Source organism: Cebus imitator, unplaced genomic scaffold (genome assembly GCF_001604975.1).
Source record: "Cebus imitator isolate Cc_AM_T3 unplaced genomic scaffold, Cebus_imitator-1.0 Scaffold271, whole genome shotgun sequence".
NCBI lineage: Eukaryota > Metazoa > Chordata > Mammalia > Primates > Cebidae > Cebus > Cebus imitator.
The window spans coordinates 2,201,996-2,221,147 of record NW_016107586.1 but is presented as its reverse complement, the minus strand read 5'-3'; the positions used below and the strand labels follow the sequence as shown (position 1 = coordinate 2,221,147).

The following is a 19,152-nucleotide window of genomic DNA, read 5'->3' as shown; positions in this document are numbered from 1 at the left end:
AAAAAAAAAAAAAAAGAATTTTCTTCTTATGTGCTCTAGCTGCTATTTACACTATAGTTTCCTTGATTTAATCGTATTTCTTTGTGAAAATTTTTCTTCTTAACGACTTTTAAAAGGAGTTTGTCTTTAAAAAAGGAATTTCTGTGGATATTGCAGTAGAGAATCATGATTTCATCATTGCTACTGTGTGCATGGCTTGTTGAGCGGTATCGACTCATGGTGGAATTTCAGGTGTTGGTTTTTCATACTTGCAAAAAGGAGGCAGTAGTCCTTCCATCCCACCTTTCCTGGAAGTAGTTCATGCACAGTAGAGTGCATTTTTATGAAGTCCTTTTCAGTTCCCTTGATGGAGTGAGTTTGACATTGGCAAGGTAGCGTTATGATTGCTATCAAGGTTCAAAGACCGTTTTTCTTTCTCATGGTTAACTTTATAAGCAACCAATGTGGCCAAACAGCTAGGTTATCTCTTATCTTTCTTAGTGCTTTGTGTCAAGATCTGTTTAAGCCTGTGACTCCCCCACCACCCTTTTTCATGGGTAGGGTGGTCAGGAGAGGTTTTCAGAATTGAAAGAATTTCTTCTGTTTTTTTTTTTTTTTTTTTTTTTTTTTGTGATCACAAAATAACTGTGTTAAGCCTTTATACTTGAGCAGAACTCTCCTATAGATAAAATGCATGTTTGCCCCTAATCAGTTGGGCTGAATTTCTGTGTTGTACCGCAGTGGTTATAGCCACTGTCAGATTTTCTGATTACTGGCATCTCTACCAGCCACCCTTAGATAACAACTCCATTTGTCCTCAACCGATAAGCACAGATGGGCTATGTAACCACATTCATATACTTCTTTCTCCTCCAGGTCCTCATGAACATGGAAGACATAAAAGTTCGTGAAACGCAGATTTTTGACTACAGGAAAAAAATAGCTGAATCAGAGATTAAGTTAAAACAGCAACAGAACCTGTATGAAGCTGTGAGATCAGACAGGAATCTGTATAGCAAAAATCTGGTGGAGGCTCAGGTAAATAATATATTTATATCCTTACATTTTAATTTATTTTTACCCTGCATTTAAATTAGTTTCTCTTCTCCTAATGGCAAAATTTAGACTAGATAAAAAAAAAAAATCTCATGGAATTCACCTGAAAAGAAGACCAATTTATGCAAAACTATCAGGTTATGTGAAATGGAAATGACACATCTTAATAGAATGTGGAGATCATGGTCCTACTTTTAATTATTATGTAGAATTACTATTCTCCTCCTTCTACTTTTTTTGAGATGGAGTCTCGCTCTGTCACCCAGGCTGGAGTGCAGTGACGTGATCTCGGCTCATTGCAACCCCAACCTCCTGGGTTCAAGTGATTCGCCTGCATCAGTCTCCTGAGAAGCTGGGATTACAAGTGTATGCCACCATGCCTGGCTAATTTTTGCATTTTCAGTAGACAGGGTTTTTACCATGTTGGCCAAGCTGGTCTCGAACTCCTGACCTCAAGCAATCCACCTGTCTTGGCCTCCCAAAGTGCTGGGATTACAGGTATGAGCCACTGTGCCTGGCTCTCTTTCTAATTTTTAAAACTGCTAATAGCTACTGTGACTCAGAGGGCAGCAGCATAATCTTTGGAATTCCAGAGCTTTGCTTCAAAATCTTTTAGTTATAGCCGGGCGCAGTGGCTCAAGCCTGTAATCCCAGCACTTTGGGAGGCCGAGGCAGGTGGATCACAAGGTCAAGAGATCGAGACCATCCTGGTCAACATGGTGAAACCCCGCCTCTACTAAAGATGTAAAAATTAGCCGGGCATGGTGGTGCGTGCCTGTAGTCCCAGCTACTCGGGAGGCTGAGGCAGGAGAATTGCTCGAACCCAGGAGCTGGAGATTGTAGTGAGCTGAGATTGCACCGCTAGTGCACTCCAGCCTGGCAACAGAGCGAGACTCTGTCTCACAAAAAAAAAAAATTTACAAAAAAAAAAAAAAAAAAAAAAAAAAAAAAAAGCTCTTAAATATATATTGAACTTCCATAGGGACAAAGATGTCTAATTCACTTTCAAACATTTCTCCTTTCATTTTGTTAGGATGAAATAACAGAAATGAAGAGAAAGTTAAAGATTATGACCCATCAGGTAGATCAGCTGAAAGAAGAAATCTCTGCCAAAGAGTCCGCACTTGTGAAGCTGCACCTGGAACAGCAGCGAATAGAAAAGGAAAAGGAAACATTGAAGGTACTGACCTCATAGTAAAAGTGAAGGATCAATAGTTCATCAGCCCATCTGAGGCAGCCTCCAGTCTCACTGAAGGCAGCAAGGGGCAGGGAGAACAACCACGCCTGCCTGTGGTCACAGGGGCTAATTACCCAAACCAAGTGCACAAGGCACCAGGAGGATGAGCTCTACCATCTCTAGGTCAGTGCTCCTTACAGGTAGCGCTGCTAGGTAGAATGGGGGAGGGGAGCGGTGGAGATGCAGACACACCTCTTTCATTTAGGCTGGCTATCATACATCAGTGGGAGAGAAACTAGCAGGTTGGCAGTGCCAAGAAGTCCTTGAACTTGCAAGCTCGCTACAATCCCTCTGCATTCACAACCGAGTCCAACCATTGTGCTCATACCCAACCTTCCCAGATTCCTCCCTGGGCCTTCTGGAAGGTGATGCTTTGTCCCTCTGTTTTTTACTTGGTGTGCATGTAACTTTTCTATCTGCAGTCTTACCAACTAGGTGTTAGAGCTCTATTATCGCTTGGTTTGTTCTTGACCAGGTTTGTAGTTCACTTTACCCCTGTGGGTCTAAGAACTCTGCAGCTGCTCTTCCAGGGATATCTCTGTCTTCATATATCTTACTAAGACATGCCCTTAAAAATCCACTAATTTGGAATATTGTATGTCTACTAACATAAGGACTCTTTTCAGGAATACATAGCAAATAATTATGCCATTTCAAATCTTCCAACCGAATATGTTTTGCTATACACATCACTAAACCTAATATGCTTTTCTTTTTCCTATCCAATCCAATAGATTTCCATTCCAATCCATTTGAGTAAGGATTAAAAAAAGAACTTCCAAGAGAATAATGCCACTTTTGTTATGAAAATATATGTGCAGAATACTCATGGGTGCTTAAGAGACATTTGCAGAAACTTTACAGCAAATTAGAGATTGGGTACCTTGGTTTCTGCACATACTACCTTTCAAAGATAGTCACTGTTTTGAAAACGTATATCTAGTGTTGGGCAGTTTAATGCCGTATTTCCTAGATTCTAAGATGCTGTAGACTGAAATAAGCACTCTGGATTTAATAATGAGTTTTGTCAAGTTAATGATAGGTTTTCATGGAAATAGAACTTTTACATGAAATTAACTTAAAGCTCACTTTGTTTGAGAAAGATTAAACTGTAACAAAAGAGCATGTACAGAAAAGATACTGTAACTGATATATTTACCTGTCTCAGACATTCATCTCCCTCACTTCAGCTTATACTAGAAAAAGAAGATTCTGCATTAAATGTTTTTATTTATTTAAAGAAATATACGTATATTTTCTAAAATTGGAAAATATCCTGCATCTTTGCCCTTATACTCCTTGTTTGAAAGCAGAGTTTTATAGAAAACAGTTCGTTCCACTGTGGAGCTTGTAGTGGGATGGGGTTTATTTATTGCTGAGTAAATCGGAAGAATCGTATTTTAAACATTGCTTCACCCATGAGGGTTGTGGACTTTGTTAGCAAGGCTCAGTGTAATCCATCTGGTGTATCATCTTTCCCTTTAAAGGGTGGCATTGGGTCTCATCTCTTACTTTCCCTAGTAATGCTCTATTCGAAAAATTGATAATTACTCCATAATGGGGTCCAAGGTGGAACTAATGGCCTTCTACAAAATTCTGCTTTACAACAAATGTCTTATACAAAATATCAATGATTCCTAATTCCTCAGAGCTTGACTTTAGCTAATATTTGTTTCATTTATGGCCTCTGCCGTCAGGTATCTACACATAAAGCTCCAAAGAAGGGTCATAATAAAATAAAATACAGGGTAATAGGGTCCTGTATCATTTGGACCTGGGCCAGCAGATTTGGCATCTGGTCAACATGAAGGATGATTAAAAGGCTTCTGCTCCAGAGACTGCTCCAAATGGAGAGAATCCCAGGTCTGGATGGCTTTGGGTCATCGATTATAGGAAGATGATTGCTTTGGACTTACTGTGGAACTAGGATGCCCTTTCTCCTAGCATTTCTCATGAAGGCAAGAATGAGGAGCAGAGAGAGAGAGAGGCCTGCCTGATTTATTATTTGAGACTATCCAAGGGTGACTTGCAATGGTGCTCCGACTGGATAATTTTGGCCTATCATTAAGCTCGTTTGACATTCTCTAGAAAAATATGACAGCTCAAATGTTGAGTTTTAGCCTCTTGACTTTTTTAGCCTAAGAATGAATCACATTTCACACAGGTCCTAGGATTTCATGCATCTAAAATCTGCCAACCAAAACCCCTAGGGAAAGGGCAGATTTTCCAGTAACTTTGCTCCAAGAGACATTTATCTTATTATTGTGAGTTATACAAAGCTATGTGGGTACATAATCCCTCCCAGAGGGGCAAGCCCACGCCTGCTAGGTAGCCTGTGAGATACCCTTGGATAGGACAACCCAATTTACAACTTCTCCAAGCCGATAGACAAATGACTGTCCTTAGTAGGTCATCCTCATCTTCATTCAGCCCCTTCAGCAGACAAATCTCCTTCCATGTTTCTTTTACTTTTTCTGTGGCTACCAGGCTCCACTGATGCCTCAGGATCCTGTACACTGTCAGCACATTATGGTTATGACAGCATGTCAATAGTTCTGTGTAGACGTTGCTGTGTCTGCATTCATCTGCCCATTCTGTCCCAGTCTTGTTTCATCAGCACTGAAGGAGCCGTCTCATTTGGAGTGTCTGCCATCCAGTCCTAACAAGCCCCTAATTCTGTCTCGTCACTTTCCAATCATCCGACATGTATCTGACAGCACTTTGATTCTTGGTGAATAATTCAGCAGCAAATTCTCTATGTCCAAAGCTCAGCACCATATTAGGGTCTGGCTTCAGGGTGCTATATTCTTTTACTTAGTGGACACTGTAGCATGCCATGGATAGGGAGCTGTCATCCATGAGAGAGAAGGGGAGGGAGGGGAGAGAGAGAGAGAGAGAGAGGAGACAGAGAGAGAGAGAGACAGAGAGAAAAAGAGAGCGCCTAATTATTCTCATGACTAGAGGACTTCGGGTGGTATTTGTTTTGCTACATTTAAACAGATGATTTCTGTGAAACTCGTTGAGATCATATATGAATGGCAGAAATTCTGCAAGTATGACTCTTAAGATATGATTTATGCTCATAGCCAAATCTGGTTACAGATAATCCATAATGTCTATTGCAAAATTGTATAATTGTGGAAGCAGTGAGTAAAGGCTGTGTCCTGCCATCTCATTACAACTTTATGCCACCAGTAACACTCGGATAGGTGCAGAAGCCTCAGGTCCCACCTAGGGCTTTGCTTGATGAGCTTTTGGATGCATAGTGGTTGTTGCCATCCTTCCTGGGTGAGATGGCTCAGATTTATAACTGCTAAATGCATTAGACCCAAGGTATTTTGTTGATGTTAACATTTGCTGCTGACGTCTAATGCCACATCTTGTTTACAGCCCATAAATTTATGACATAAGGAGACCACTCAGAATTTTGATATATTATGAAAAAAGTACCTAGTGATGCCAAAGGCACGAGTGGTTTTACATTTCAGACAGATACTTTTACACACTGTTGATTGCATTTTAATATAACAGGGGTTTCATTTTGTTCTGCTGATGGATTCTGATCAGCTCTTGGCACTTAAGAACAGGGAAGTGAATGTTGCACATCTGGGAAAATAAAAGTTTTATTAAAGAAAGCATGAGCCAAACAGGTATTTTATTGCTCTCTTTGCTGTCATCTTAACTGATTATAGAAACAGAAAGCCTGGCTCTTTGCTCTCTTTCCTAACAATCCCCCAAGTGGTAAATACTAGATGAGATCTTTTCTCAATAAGTATTTCCTTTTGCTTATCCCTAGACCAGAACATATTTCATGAATGAACAAACAAAATGTCATAAAAGAAACCCTTGGTTTTACAGTAGCTGGTTGCATTCAGTTTCTGACATTTCACATCTATTACTAGGTACACAGTATCTTCTACTGTTTGGACAAGTCTGAGGTGTAGAATTAATGACTTTTGGTTTTCATGGGATAGAGACAGACAGACCTTAACTAAAGTTGGGTTGGTTCAAAGGCACTTAAAAGTATGAGGTTTTCCGTCACCTTGGTGCCATTCTGGGTAGGTGGGGGTCCAAATACTTACTTGAAGGTAAAAATGATTACTGTTTGCCAACTTGCAAGCCATCGACAAGTTGAAACCTTAGCATTGTCTCATCATCTCCCTTCTGATTCCCGCATGGGGGAAAGCAGAGCTCTTTCTCCTCATTTGCTGCTTCTTGTGCTGACCTGGTCTGTGATACCCCTTGTCTATCCCAGTTGGGCATGGAACCTCTCAAAGGCATATTATTCTCTACTGTAACGTACGTAACTCTAGTTCCCCCACTGCATACCCTATATAATGCATGGCACACAAGGCCCTTCCCTGTGTGGCTTAGCTGTTTGCAAGCCTTACCTCCAGCTATTCCCTACCTACCTCTCGAATTCAGCCATATTGGCTGTTTCACTGTTTGGTGAACACATCAGGTACTTTATAGTTTGCACACCTTTGTTGCCACAAGCCTGACTGTTGAATGCCCTGCTCCCACAACACATACCCCTCCATGTTGTCAATATCTGTCAACTGCCAGGAACCTGGCTGGTTCTTCCCTCTAAGCCCCAGGCAGAAATATAAACTCCTTTATGTGTAGATACTTTTCACATAGGTAGATAGCATTTTCACACTGTTGTTGGTTATTCATCATCTTCAATGGATGGCGACTCCCTCAAGTCTTGCTTATCTTCTCTATTTGATTTAGAACTCTTGGGTGGTAACAGTAGAAGGAGCACAGGCTTTGGAATCAAAAGATCTGGGTTGGAATCTCTAATCTGCTGTTTAATAGTACCATGACCTTGGGCACTTTACTTGCTTTTGTCTCTGTAATTGCATTAAATGAGATAGGAGTAGCTGTGCAAATGGCTAGTATCATGCCTTGGATATGGCAGGTCACCAACAAACTAGAGGTGAATGTGCGCTTTGATGAGATAAATTGTCCTTTTGAAACTTAACAATCCATGGCACCCTTTCTCCATAATTCCTATGATTTTCATATAAGTTTAGGGGCCAGATTCAGGTCTGAGCTCTCTGAGAAAGCATCCCTGCTACTCCCAGTCTAATGATGACTTTTTCTTTGACCTCCTGTAACATCAATTCACCATCTGTCTGATAATCAAGACACTGAAAAGTTATTGCCTGGACTTCTTAATATTTGCATAAAATTTATCTATCTTATCCTTTCATCTGGGTTGGAAGTGCCGTAGAAGTAGGATCTATGTATCTTTTTATAAGTGACATCCCTTCTGTTCCATCAGGATATTTTACAAGACAGACAGTTGTTATCTTTGACTAGTTTAATTTTGCTCACAAAGCGCTTTACCTTTGCTGTTCATGCGCTGGTGGTGTTAGGGCCATGGAGCTGGTACGCACAGAGTCCTCCCCTGTCCTCACCCCACATCCTGCTCTGCACTATTCTTTGTGAATTATCCTGTTGTTTAGCTGGTAAGAGATGAAGTGCTACTGAATACCAATGAAGCCCCTGCTACACATATATAGAAAAATGATAGAAATCCCTCAAGGGCACAACTCAGAATAAACATGATGACTGTAATGCTGTTTCTTTATGAGTGAAAGTGTGTGTGTGTGTGTGTGTGTGTGTGTGTGTGCGTGTGTATGTGTGTTGTAAGCTAGTTTTGCTTGTGAGAGTGATCAAACCATGTTAAACGAAACATCAGAGGAAAGAGTAAGAAGCACAACTGTACATCTGAATCCAGGCTCTGTCATCCTGGTTTGTGCTGTAATGAATTGAAATTTGCCTGTATCTTCCACTGTTTGGTAGGCCGAGCTGCAGAAGCTGAGACAACAAGCCCTGGAGACCAAACACTTTATTGAAAAGCAGGAAGCTGAGGAGAGAAAACTCCTGCGAATAATCGCCGAGGCTGACGGGGAGAGGTTGAGACAGAAGAAGGAATTAGACCAGGTAGAGCACCTCCTAGTCAGGCTTGCAGACCTTGTTAACAGACACAGGTATTTATATTCCACCCTTCACGAACCCTCATTCCTCTCTAAGCTCTGCCAACCAGCCCTACTGGAAGAGCAGCAGCAGAGACCTATCTTGTGTTGATTAATTATGAAATATTCACTGTTTTATTTGACTTATATTTATGAACACTTCCCATGCATCAGTCACTCCTGTAGGCACTAGGGACATGTTGGCCACCGAGACAATAAGGTTCATCCTCAAGGAGCTTGCACTGTAGTATAATACAGTGGCTCACATCGAATCGCAATTCATAATTACATGATTCGATCTTGACTGGGTGTTCACATGTATGTGTAAGATATGCCTTCCTCAAACCTTATTACAATGTCGGTACATTACCCATCTAACATGAAAAAAATAAAAATAATAATTTGGGAGATAGAAACCCAAACGCATAATTTGGGTGTTAGAAATTTAAATGCTCTAAGGGACCTGGTGGAGAGAAGTTGGCCAGGGCAAGATAGAAGGAAGTGGTGGAACTTGGCAAGCGCTAGCCCACCATGAAGTCATTCAGATTTGAACATTTAGAAAAATAATGGGTTTGGAAGTAAACCAAACACCACAGACATGACTAAAGATCATTAGATGATTAGGCTATTTTTTTTTTTGGGACGGAGTTTCGCTCTTGTTACCCAGGCTGGAGTGCAATGGCGCGATCTCGGCTCACCGCAACCTCCACCTCCTGGGTTCAGGCAATTCTCCTGCCTCAGCCTCCTGAGTAGCTGGGATTACAGGCACGCACCACCATGCCCAGCTAATTTTTTGTATTTTTAGTAGAGACGGGGTTTCACCGTGCTGACCAGGATGGTCTCGATCTCTTGACCTCGTGATCCACCCGCCTCGGCCTCCCAAAGTGCTGGGATTACAGGCTTGAGCCAGAGCGCCCGGCCTAGGCTATTGTTATTATTCTTTTTGAGACAAAGTCTCTCTCTGCTGCCCAGGCTGGAGTGCAGTGGCACAATCTCGGCTCACTACAACCTTCTCCTCCCAGGCTCCAGCCATCCTCCCATCTAAGCCTCCCAAGTAGCTGGGACTGCAGGCATGCACCACTGCACCTGGCCAATTTTTGTATTTTTAGTAGAGATAGGGTTTCACCATCTTGGCCAGGCTGGTCTTGAACTCCTGGCCTCAAGATCTTCAAGGTCTTGAACTACTTGATCCACCCACCTCAGTGTCCCAAAGTGCTGGGATTACACACATAAGCCACGGTACCCATGCTTGGACTATTAATATTAATATTATTATTATTATTCTAAAGATGGGGTTTCACCCTGATGGGCAGGCTGGTCATGAACTTCTGACCTCAGGTGATCCACCCACCGCGGCCTCCCAAAGTGCTAGAATTACAGGCGTGAGCCACCGCGCCCGGCCTAATTTTTGTATTTTTAGTAGAGATGGGGTTTCACCATGTTGGCCAGGATGGTCTCGATCTCTTGACCTCGTGATTCGCCCACCTTGGCCTCCCAAAGTGCTGGGATTACAGGCTTGAGCCACTGCACCCAGCCTATTATTAATATTATTAAAGATTATTTGTCGTACGGTGTTTTCATGTTTTCAGAAACTCTAACGGGAGGGGTCCAGTGTTGATTGTCTAGCCAGCTTTTTCCATTGCCCAGCCATGAGGTGCCCAGTACATGTGGGCATTTTATACATACTTGTTGGCTGAATGAATGCTGCTACCACAGTGAAAAGCTGAGACTTTTCCTTCCCTGGTGGCCATGCCCTTCCCTACCTTTCTAGGTCATCAGTGAGAGAGATATCCTGGGGTCTCAGCTTGTTCGGCGCAATGACGAGTTAGCTTTGCTCTATGAGAAGATCAAGATCCAACAGTCCGTGCTGAATAAAGGGGAGAGCCAGTACAACCAGAGGTTGGAGGACATGAGAATCCTCAAACTTGAGATCAAGAAGCTTCGCCGGGAAAAGGGGATTCTTGCCAGGAGTGTGGCTAATGTTGAGGAACTCAGGTAATAGGTAATAGAACCCAGGGCTGAGGGCACAATGCAGTGTGGGGAGCTCCTAAAGTCAGCTCGTATTCATGCTTGTTGTTCATTGAAGGTCTTTATCGAGTTGTGCAAAATGAAGTTTACAGGATGAAGTTATTAGAAAATAAGGAGAACAGTTTCTCCGTTGTGCCCATGCTGTGTCACAAAAATGAACCGGCTTCCTCTCAGGGGGGTACGTGCGAGCGCAAAAAAGGTTTTAAAAAAACCATATTCCGGATTTTACAAAAGATTTTTAAGGAAATTAGTTACAATTCAGAATTTTTTTTCCCACAATGAGCTTTCTCGAATTTCTTTAATAAGTCAGTACGCAAGAGAGGGAGCATCAATATTGAAATTTAATCCTTGTAACATTTCCACATCTTTTTCTTGGAATTACATACAGGAAGAAAAGAGGTGGAAAATGTAATTTTATCACTACTTGAAAACTTCGTTTCCTTAGAAAGCGGCCAAATTTTATATCTCACTCTTGATTTATCTTCTGCAGCTTTCACTTTAGCTTAGTGCGCCTTCTTCTTTCTTTAAATCTTGCATTACATGAGATCTACTTTCCCTTTGGGAAAACGTCATCATGTTTTATATAGGCAATTGCAGGAAACCAAATAAGAGTTCTGGTATTTTCTCGGTAGCTATCCTCATTCCCCACAGACTTGTAGATGAACAGTATCCTTGACCACCTTGGAATGAGGAACATGGTTTGGATCTGCTTCTCAAATCAATTGGCTTAGAAGATAGTTTGGATATTTAAATGCAATGAATATGTTCAGGGACAGCATGGTTGCCACTGTCAAGGATGGATCAATACTTTTTTTGGGGGACTTGCTTGTATTTCAGATGATAAAAGTGGTGCAAATTCACTGTAGAAAATGTGGGAAACACAGAAAAAATATAAAGAAGGGATTAGAAAATCACCCGTAACTTTACTTCCCAGAGATACCACCATTGACATTTTGGAGACAAATGGATTCATTCTAAGCAGCTATTGAATAGTTGCCAAGACCATCACTAAACTTGTCAGCCATGAGTTATTTTTATTACATACACAAAGGACCAAATTTTATCCATTCTTATTCAGTATTGCTAGTTTGTTGATAATATTTTTTATTTTTCTTTTCAATGGGAAGACAGCTTCATAAAGGCTGGAGGCAAGCTAGCATGAATTCCAATCTGTCTTGCTACCTACAAGCTGAGTGACCTTGGGCAAGTCACTGAACTTCCCTGAACTTTAGACTTGTAGTCACAATTAAACAGGAAAACAAATCAGTCTGCCTACTACAGAGTCTAGTACAAAGCAGGCCATCAAATACAGTAGCTAATATTTCTGCCCTCCTCTTCTGATGACATTCTAGAAAATTGAAGTGTTAAAAATATGCTTTTAATTCTAAGCAGCTTGCTCTGAGCGCCCTGTTGAGTGAACATCATGCAGTTAATTCTAATGGTTTGTCTTGCTAATGAGGGGAAGTTGTATTATTGGTTTAAATGAAGCGATTAAGTAAAAGAGATGGCTTAGTATTAGTAATCTGCACCTCTGCAGCAGACGGGGACAGATAATAATGTCCTTATTGCCCGTGTCAATGCAAGTGCTTGCTTCTTCTCTGCCTCCCACCATCTCATTCAATAGGGGGACAGCCAGCTTGCAAACACTGAGGATGGCTGCTGCATATTACCTATCAACTAGAGATTCCTGCAGATTTTAGCAGTGTGTTTCAGCCAGAGTTAGTTATTTGGAACTTTTTCAGCCAACTCTGTAGTTGTGGAACTCAAGATAAAACATCATCACAACTCCTAACTTGGTGTTTCTCAATCCGGCTGCATGTGAGAATTGCCAGCAGGACTTTAAGACGTATGAAGCTGGGGACCCATGCTAGACCATTAAACAGAATCCCTCTAGGGATTGGGTCCAGGAGATGATGTCTTTTTCAAAGCTCCCCAAGTGATTTCAATGAGTAGTGAGGGTGGAGCTGTATGCCCTAACTGGTGTTAAGTTATCCCCTGAGCCTCAATATATTGTTGTCAGGTGCTGAGTTTGTGGATTATAGTGTGTTCATTTATTACCACTATAGAAACATTCAGAAACATTGAACAGTATATTGAAACTCTCGTAATTCATCCCTGAAATGGTTTGGCTCTGTGTCCCCACCCAGATCTCACCTTGAATTGTAATAATCCCCACTTGTCATGGTTGGGGAGATAATTGAATTATGGGGGCAGTTTCCCCCATAATTTCCCCTAATGAGAAATACTGTTCTTATTGTAGCCATGTAGTGAATAAGTTTCCCAAGATCTGATAGTTTTTATTAATGGGTGTTCCCTAGAGAAGCTCTCTTGCCTGTGGCCATGTAAAATGTTACTTTGTTTTTCCTTTGTCTTCCACCATGATTGCGAGGCCTTCCCAGCCATGTGGAACTGTGAGTCCATTAAACCTCTTTTCTTTATAAATTACCCAGTCTCAGGTATGTCTTTATTAGCAGTGTGAGAACAGACTAATACAACCCCCCCGCCCTTTGTTCTTTTCGTAAACTCATAAATTTCTTGAGTATTCAGAATCATGACCCTGACTCTGAAGCCCTGGCACTTTTCTTTTTTAAGCTAAGCCAATTCTTGAGCTCTACAAGAATTAATATCATCTGCGTCTTGCCCAGATTTAGGAGGCTGGTCCCAGTGTTCACAGTATTCTCCCTAATTCCAACTTTTTATATAAGACATAGTGTGTATGCAACCAATTAAACACAGGATGTTCAAATGGGTGGATAATTCTTTGCAAAATCAACTTTGTTTTATTCAGACAGGAGTTTTTTCACATGCAAAGAGAATTCTTGAGGGAGAGGACACGCTGCCGAGCCCTGGAGGAGGAGCTGGAGAATCCTATGAACGTGCACAGATGGAGGAAGCTCGAGGTAACATCTGGCAGCTCGTTCTCCCCATCCCCAAATCTCTCCTCCTATCCCACCCGAAGCTTCTCCTAAAGCGCAATGAGAAGTGAGGTTTTATTTAATGCTATGCAAAGTGTCACCTAAAATGTAAGGCTGGATCAGATGTAATTTGAGTTCTCTCAGAACCAGATGGTTCATTTGGGTTTTGTTTTAAAAGTCTTGCACAAAATCTTTTCTACCCAAAGAAAGCCCAGTGAAAGCTGTGAACCCGCCTCACAAGTTGACATTTATTTTTCTGGCTTGGATAGGTTTTGGTTAACTAGTTATCCCGAGGCTGCCTGTTAGTCTTGGATGTTCATGGCCTTTAACGGTACTGGGCATCAGCATCTTCACCATCTTTCAATTGATCTTTGCATCCTTTTATTACAGAAAATACCCTTTTGTGAACTGCCCTCTTTTTGACAGTATTGTGTTAGCCAAGCCCTTTCTCTTAGAACCTGGGGACACGGCTAAAGTCCCACTGGTAGGGGATGGATAATCAATTTCATATTTAATTTTATTCAATGACTTTCTGATAGTCATCACCACTGGCACTGAAAATAACAGTTAAAGACAAACTGCTTCTTCAAGAAAAAGATAGCCATCTCCTTTAGTTGTACCTAGCAATGTGGATGCCAAAAGGGGCTTCAACTAAATGAATGATTAGGGTATTGGGAGACGTAAGTAGGTCATATAAGAAAAAGCAGGGCAGGCATAAGAAAGAAAATCAGCCAGGGAGATTTTTGTTTTTCATTTTTATTTTTTTCTTTAAGTATGGAAAGGACAATATATATTTTACATAGGGACTTTTAAGACAGAAAAAAAAAATAAAATTCCTTTATTTTTGTTTTTTATTTTTATTTTTTCCTTACAAGAAAGAAAATCAGCCAGGTAAATTTTTGCTTTCCATTTTTATTTTTATTTTTTAATGAAGAAAGCATTAAGGATAATGTCTTACAAACTGTTATGTAAACATGAGTCCTGGATTTTAACAACATCCAGTCCTGCCAGGTGAATGTATGCCAAATCTAGTCCCAATAGATGGATACCAGTTGGCACTGCTCAGTGTTTCTTAAGCAAAGTCAGAGTCAATGACATCTCTCTCTTTCTTTTCTCTCTCAGACCCTCATTCCTTCCTCTTCAAATGCCAAGAGTGGTGTAGTTTACTAACCCAACAGTAATATGGATATGCCTGCAGAAGTAGAGATGAAGATTTTAAATTCATTTACTGTCACATTCGTTTATTCCATGTGTTTTCAGGCAGATCTTTAAAGTTGCTAATTCCACATCAATTTCTGTTTAAAAAATTAGAAAATAGAGACTCAGGGAGGCAGTTGAAAATATTTAGCTGTTAGATTAATTCAAAATGTCAGTACAGTTGAAAGTGAAGCCTTGGCTCAAAGTCTAGAGGACAAATTCCCAATTTATAACTGTATATCTTGTTTGAATTGTACACAACTAGTGAAGGAACATCAAAGCTTTGTGGACTGATGATTCCATTTCAGAGCTAAATGCCATGGTGGTGTCCTGCTGCCAATAATGAACAGAAGTCCACATTCTGGAAACCATCCTCGTCATAGACTGCAGTGAATCTTCCTGTTGACAGTGACCAAAGGAGAATCCTAAGGCTGAGTGAATTAGGGAGCCCTGCCTCATTCCGTTCAAGAATTCTAGGGGCTGGGCACAGTGGCTCACACCTGTAAGGAGGATTGCTTGAGCCCAGAAGTTGGAGACCAGCCTGGGCAACCTAGTGAGATCCTGTCTTTACAAAAAAATTAACCAGGTGTGGTTGCATGTGCCTGTGGTTCCAGCTACGTGGAAGACTGAGGCAGGAGGATTGCTTAAGCCCTTAGAGTTTGAGGCTGCGGTGAGCCATGATTGCACCACTGCACTCCAGCCTGGGCAACAGAGTGAGGCCCTGTCTCAAAAAAAAAAAAAAAAAAAAAGAATTTTAAAATGAAGTTACACAGAGGAGATGGTAGGGTAAGCCTCGGAGCATAGGAACTGAGAACTACAGCCTTTGGAGCTTGGCATAGTTGGGCTTGAGTCCAGCTCTGAGCCTTACCAGTCTGGGTAAATGAGAGTTTCTCTCAGTCTCAGTTGTCTTATCAGTATGAAAGGCTAAGACATACTGTCTCCTAGGGCTGTCCTGCAGCTAAAGAATAATGCTGTATAAAAAGCATTTACCATAGTATCTGGATGGTGGCAAAGAGTCAGATATCAAGCATAGTAGCTACCGTTATTGTTATTCCCACTGGTGGAATAAACATGTTTACTTTCTATTTATAGAATAACTAGTACCATAGGTAAAACATTAGGAAAATTGCAACCTGCTTTTTTGGGGATAGATATTTATGATTAGCTCATCTATTATACTTTTATTTAAAATTCTAATTCTCTCTGTATTGGGTCTGCAGGTTTGTGATAGATTTTAATAAAACTGTGTGCATTTTACATAGAGACCTCGGGGCTTCAAAGTTGATGATATCTCAACTGCTATTGTTGTTCCCCTTGGACAGGCCAGCGACCCCAATGCATATGAGCTGATACAGAAAATTCACACCCTGCAGAAGCGTCTTATCAGCAAGACTGAAGAGGTTGTTGAAAAAGAGCTGGTCCTTCAGGTAGCATTTTTGTGTTCTGTGCTCATTGTACATGCAGATTTCCTTAGCAGCACCATCTTCAGGACTACGTTCTTAGAATTAGTCAGTTATTTGGCAGCATTGCATGTCCCGTATTTAACTGTAGATGGCAACAGTGACTCACACATAGAGAACAAGCACAGCCTGATTAATTGGTCTTTTATGTTGCGATTACTGATATTTCAAGAATTCTGGAAAATTAAGTTCAAGGCTAGACTTACTGCAATGGGCAATGTGAGCAACTCCCCCCACGTCTCTACAGTTTTATTTATCAGAGTCTTTTAAACATTTTTCTTCATATCTTCATATAATGCAAAATGCTGTGATTTTGATTTTGAAAATAAGCTTTCCTATAGAGTACAAATGATCTGTTCACATAAAGATGCGTGTGAGTGGAATGGAAGAAGAGATTTCTTTTTGAGGATTTTATGCAGTAAGTTGTTCTGCAGCAAGTAGGCCTGTATCTTTGCAAGGGCCAGCTGTCAACATCAGCATCACCATCTTCATCACTGCCATCGTCATCATCACTTACTGTGTGCCAGGTATGCTGGTGGCTTTACCTACTTGGTCTCATTTCCTCTTTGCAGTTCAGGAAGCAGGTATGGTCATCCCCGATTGATGGCCAAGGAAGTTAGGGCCCGCGAGTTTAGCATGGATGAGAATGTCAGCTCTTGAAGTTAGATGGCTTCGTTTGGACTCCTGCCAATTGCTCTGCCAGTGTAACTTCATTGCACCTGACATTCTTAGTCTGTGTTATGGGACAATAACAGAACCTGTGAAAATGGATATTGTGAGGATTGAAAGAGTTTAGTGTTGTCCTTGGTAACATGGTGTCTACTAAATATGAGCAATGATTTATGTTACTTTGGATTCCAAAGCCCATAATTAATTTTTTGAGACAGTCTCGCTCTGTCACCCAAGTTGGAGTGCAGTGGTGCCATCTCAGTTCACTGCAGCCTCTGCCTCCCTGGTTCAAGTGATTCTCCTGCCTCAGCCTCCCAAGTAGCTGGGATTACAGGCATGTGCCATTGTGCCTGGCTAATTTTTGTATTTTTAGTAGAGACGGGGTTTCACCATGTTGGCCAGGCTGGTCTTGAACTTCTGATCCCAAGTGATTTGCCTGCCTCAGCCTCCTCAAGTGCTGGGATTATAGGCATAAGCCACTGTACCCAGCCCCAAAGTCCATAATTTTAATCACTAGGTTAATATTAGTAGGAGTAGGAACTTTTATATATGAGTAAAGGGCATTTGCTCCTTCTGTTTTACAGTCTACCTTAAAAGAGATAGTTACGCTAATATGTATTGGGTATACAGTAAATAGCCTTCCAGAATATCACAACACTGAATGGCCAACAGGGATTTTCCTCTTCTCTTGTAGATTACTGTGCTGGTTGAGAGAGTAGACTTTGAAGTCCAGAAAGATCTGGTCTTAAATCCGTGTCAACCCTTGATCATTTCATGACTTTAAGAGAATTACATACATTTGACAGATCTCAGTTTTCCCATCTGTAAAACGGGGATGATAATACCTGTTTTTTTCGTAATGGGAGGAGGATACTCTAGTCAGAGTGCATAGTTTGGATGTCTTGTAAGGATAACCAATTATTAGTATGTGGCACTGGGCTTCGATAGTCCAGAGTTTGAGCTGTGGCTTCACTGATGCTGGCCATGAGTCATTTCCCACGTCTGTGCAGCTGGTAAGTGCTAGGGTGGGACTCGGCCCAGACAGTCACTCCAGACTCACACTTTCTACCGCTTCACTTCTTTGTCTGTTCTGTGATCATCACTTTGTTAGTTTTAAAAAGAACCACATCTTATGTTTGCCAAGCCTCTGTATTGTAAGTTTGTTTTATATTTCATGGACTGCTCTGACTTTATTATTTCCTTCCCCCTATGTACACTGGGTTTACTCGGTTCTTCTACCTTTTTAAGGTTGATGCTCAGCTCATTGATGTTCAGTCTTCTCTTCTAATATAAATATTTCAGTTATAAAATGCCCTTTAAAGCTGGGTGCCTTAGATCATGACTGTAATCCCAGCACTTTGGGAGGCCGAGGCAGGTGGATTGCTTGAGCCCAGGAGTCCGAGACCAGCTTAGACAACATGACAAAACCTTATCTCTACAAAGAATACAAATATTAGCGGGGTATGGTGGTGTGCACATTTAGTCCCTGCTACTCAGGAGGCTGAGGTGGGAGGATTGCTTGAACCCATGGATTCAAGGCTGCAGTGAGCTGTGATTGTGCCACTGCACTTCAGCCTAGGTGACAGAGTAAGACCCTGTCTCAAAAAAAAAAGTTATATTTAGTTCCTTTCCACAGGTTTTGATATGGGGAATTTTCATTTAGTTCTAAATGTAGTATATTTTCAGAATTACTTCTCCTTTGGCAGTCTAAATAATAGTCACTATTTCTCCTAATAATAATTAGGAGATATTTTATGACATTTCATGATAATTAAAAGTGCATTTTAAAATTTCCAAATATATATGTATTTAAGTTATCTTTTACTTACTGACTTCTCATTTTTCTGCATTGTAGTCTGTATTATACAGATTCTTTGGAATTCATTGAAACTTGATTTGTGACCAACTAAGTGGTCAGTTTTTATACCCAATGCCTGCTGTTTGAAAAAGATGCATGCTCTCTGAATGCTCTGGGGTTAGTGTTCTGTATTTGTTAGTAAGATCAACCTTGTTAATTGTATTGTCTAAATCTGTACTTTTCCTAATTTTCTGTCTGCCTAATCGCTGAAAAAAGTTTGGAGATTTGTCTATTTCTCCTTGTAGTTCTGTCATTTTTTGCTCTAAGTACATTTTAGATTATGATCATAAGGTGAATATAAGATTACAATATTTATTTCCTCCTGGTTGGATTGCTCCTTTCATATTATGTAAGAACTCTCATAATAGTATTTTTACTTACAAATTTGCCTAATATTAACATAACTCTATCAGCTGGATTTTGAAAAGTAGTTTTCCTACTTTTTATTTTTAAACTTGTGCTGTCTTTGCAGTTTAGGAAAATCTCTTGTAATTAAAAATCTTACGTTTGTCTTTGTGTTTATGTTTATTGATAATTTTAGGTTTATTTCTACTTTCTTATTTACCCTGACTTTTTGTAATGCTCAAAAAATTCAATCAGAGTTTTCTTTGTGTTCTGTTTTTCCCATTCACCAGTTTCTCTGCTCACTATTACTACCTATTCCCTTTTTCTAGTTTTTTTTTTTTTTCTCAATAGTTACCACCACTCAGTATAATATTCTTTCTGTGTCTCTGATTCCCTTAAATACATTATCTTAATTCTTTGTTTT

General features: G+C 40.6%; 1 protein-coding gene and 1 pseudogene across 1 annotated transcript in view; both read left to right on the top strand.

The window, feature by feature from the left end:
- The window catches only part of CFAP58 (cilia and flagella associated protein 58), a 118,424-nt gene that overhangs the window by 49,975 nt on the left and 49,297 nt on the right, over positions 1–19,152 (top strand). Inside the window, exons 10-15 of the mRNA XM_017500804.2 lie at positions 856–1,017; positions 2,069–2,215; positions 8,084–8,224; positions 10,028–10,251; positions 13,073–13,184; positions 15,719–15,823. Coding sequence (XP_017356293.1) covers positions 856–1,017; positions 2,069–2,215; positions 8,084–8,224; positions 10,028–10,251; positions 13,073–13,184; positions 15,719–15,823 — 891 coding nt within the window. The remainder of the gene's footprint in view (positions 1–855; positions 1,018–2,068; positions 2,216–8,083; positions 8,225–10,027; positions 10,252–13,072; positions 13,185–15,718; positions 15,824–19,152) is intronic.
- Positions 8,523–8,636, top strand: LOC119467264 (annotated as a pseudogene).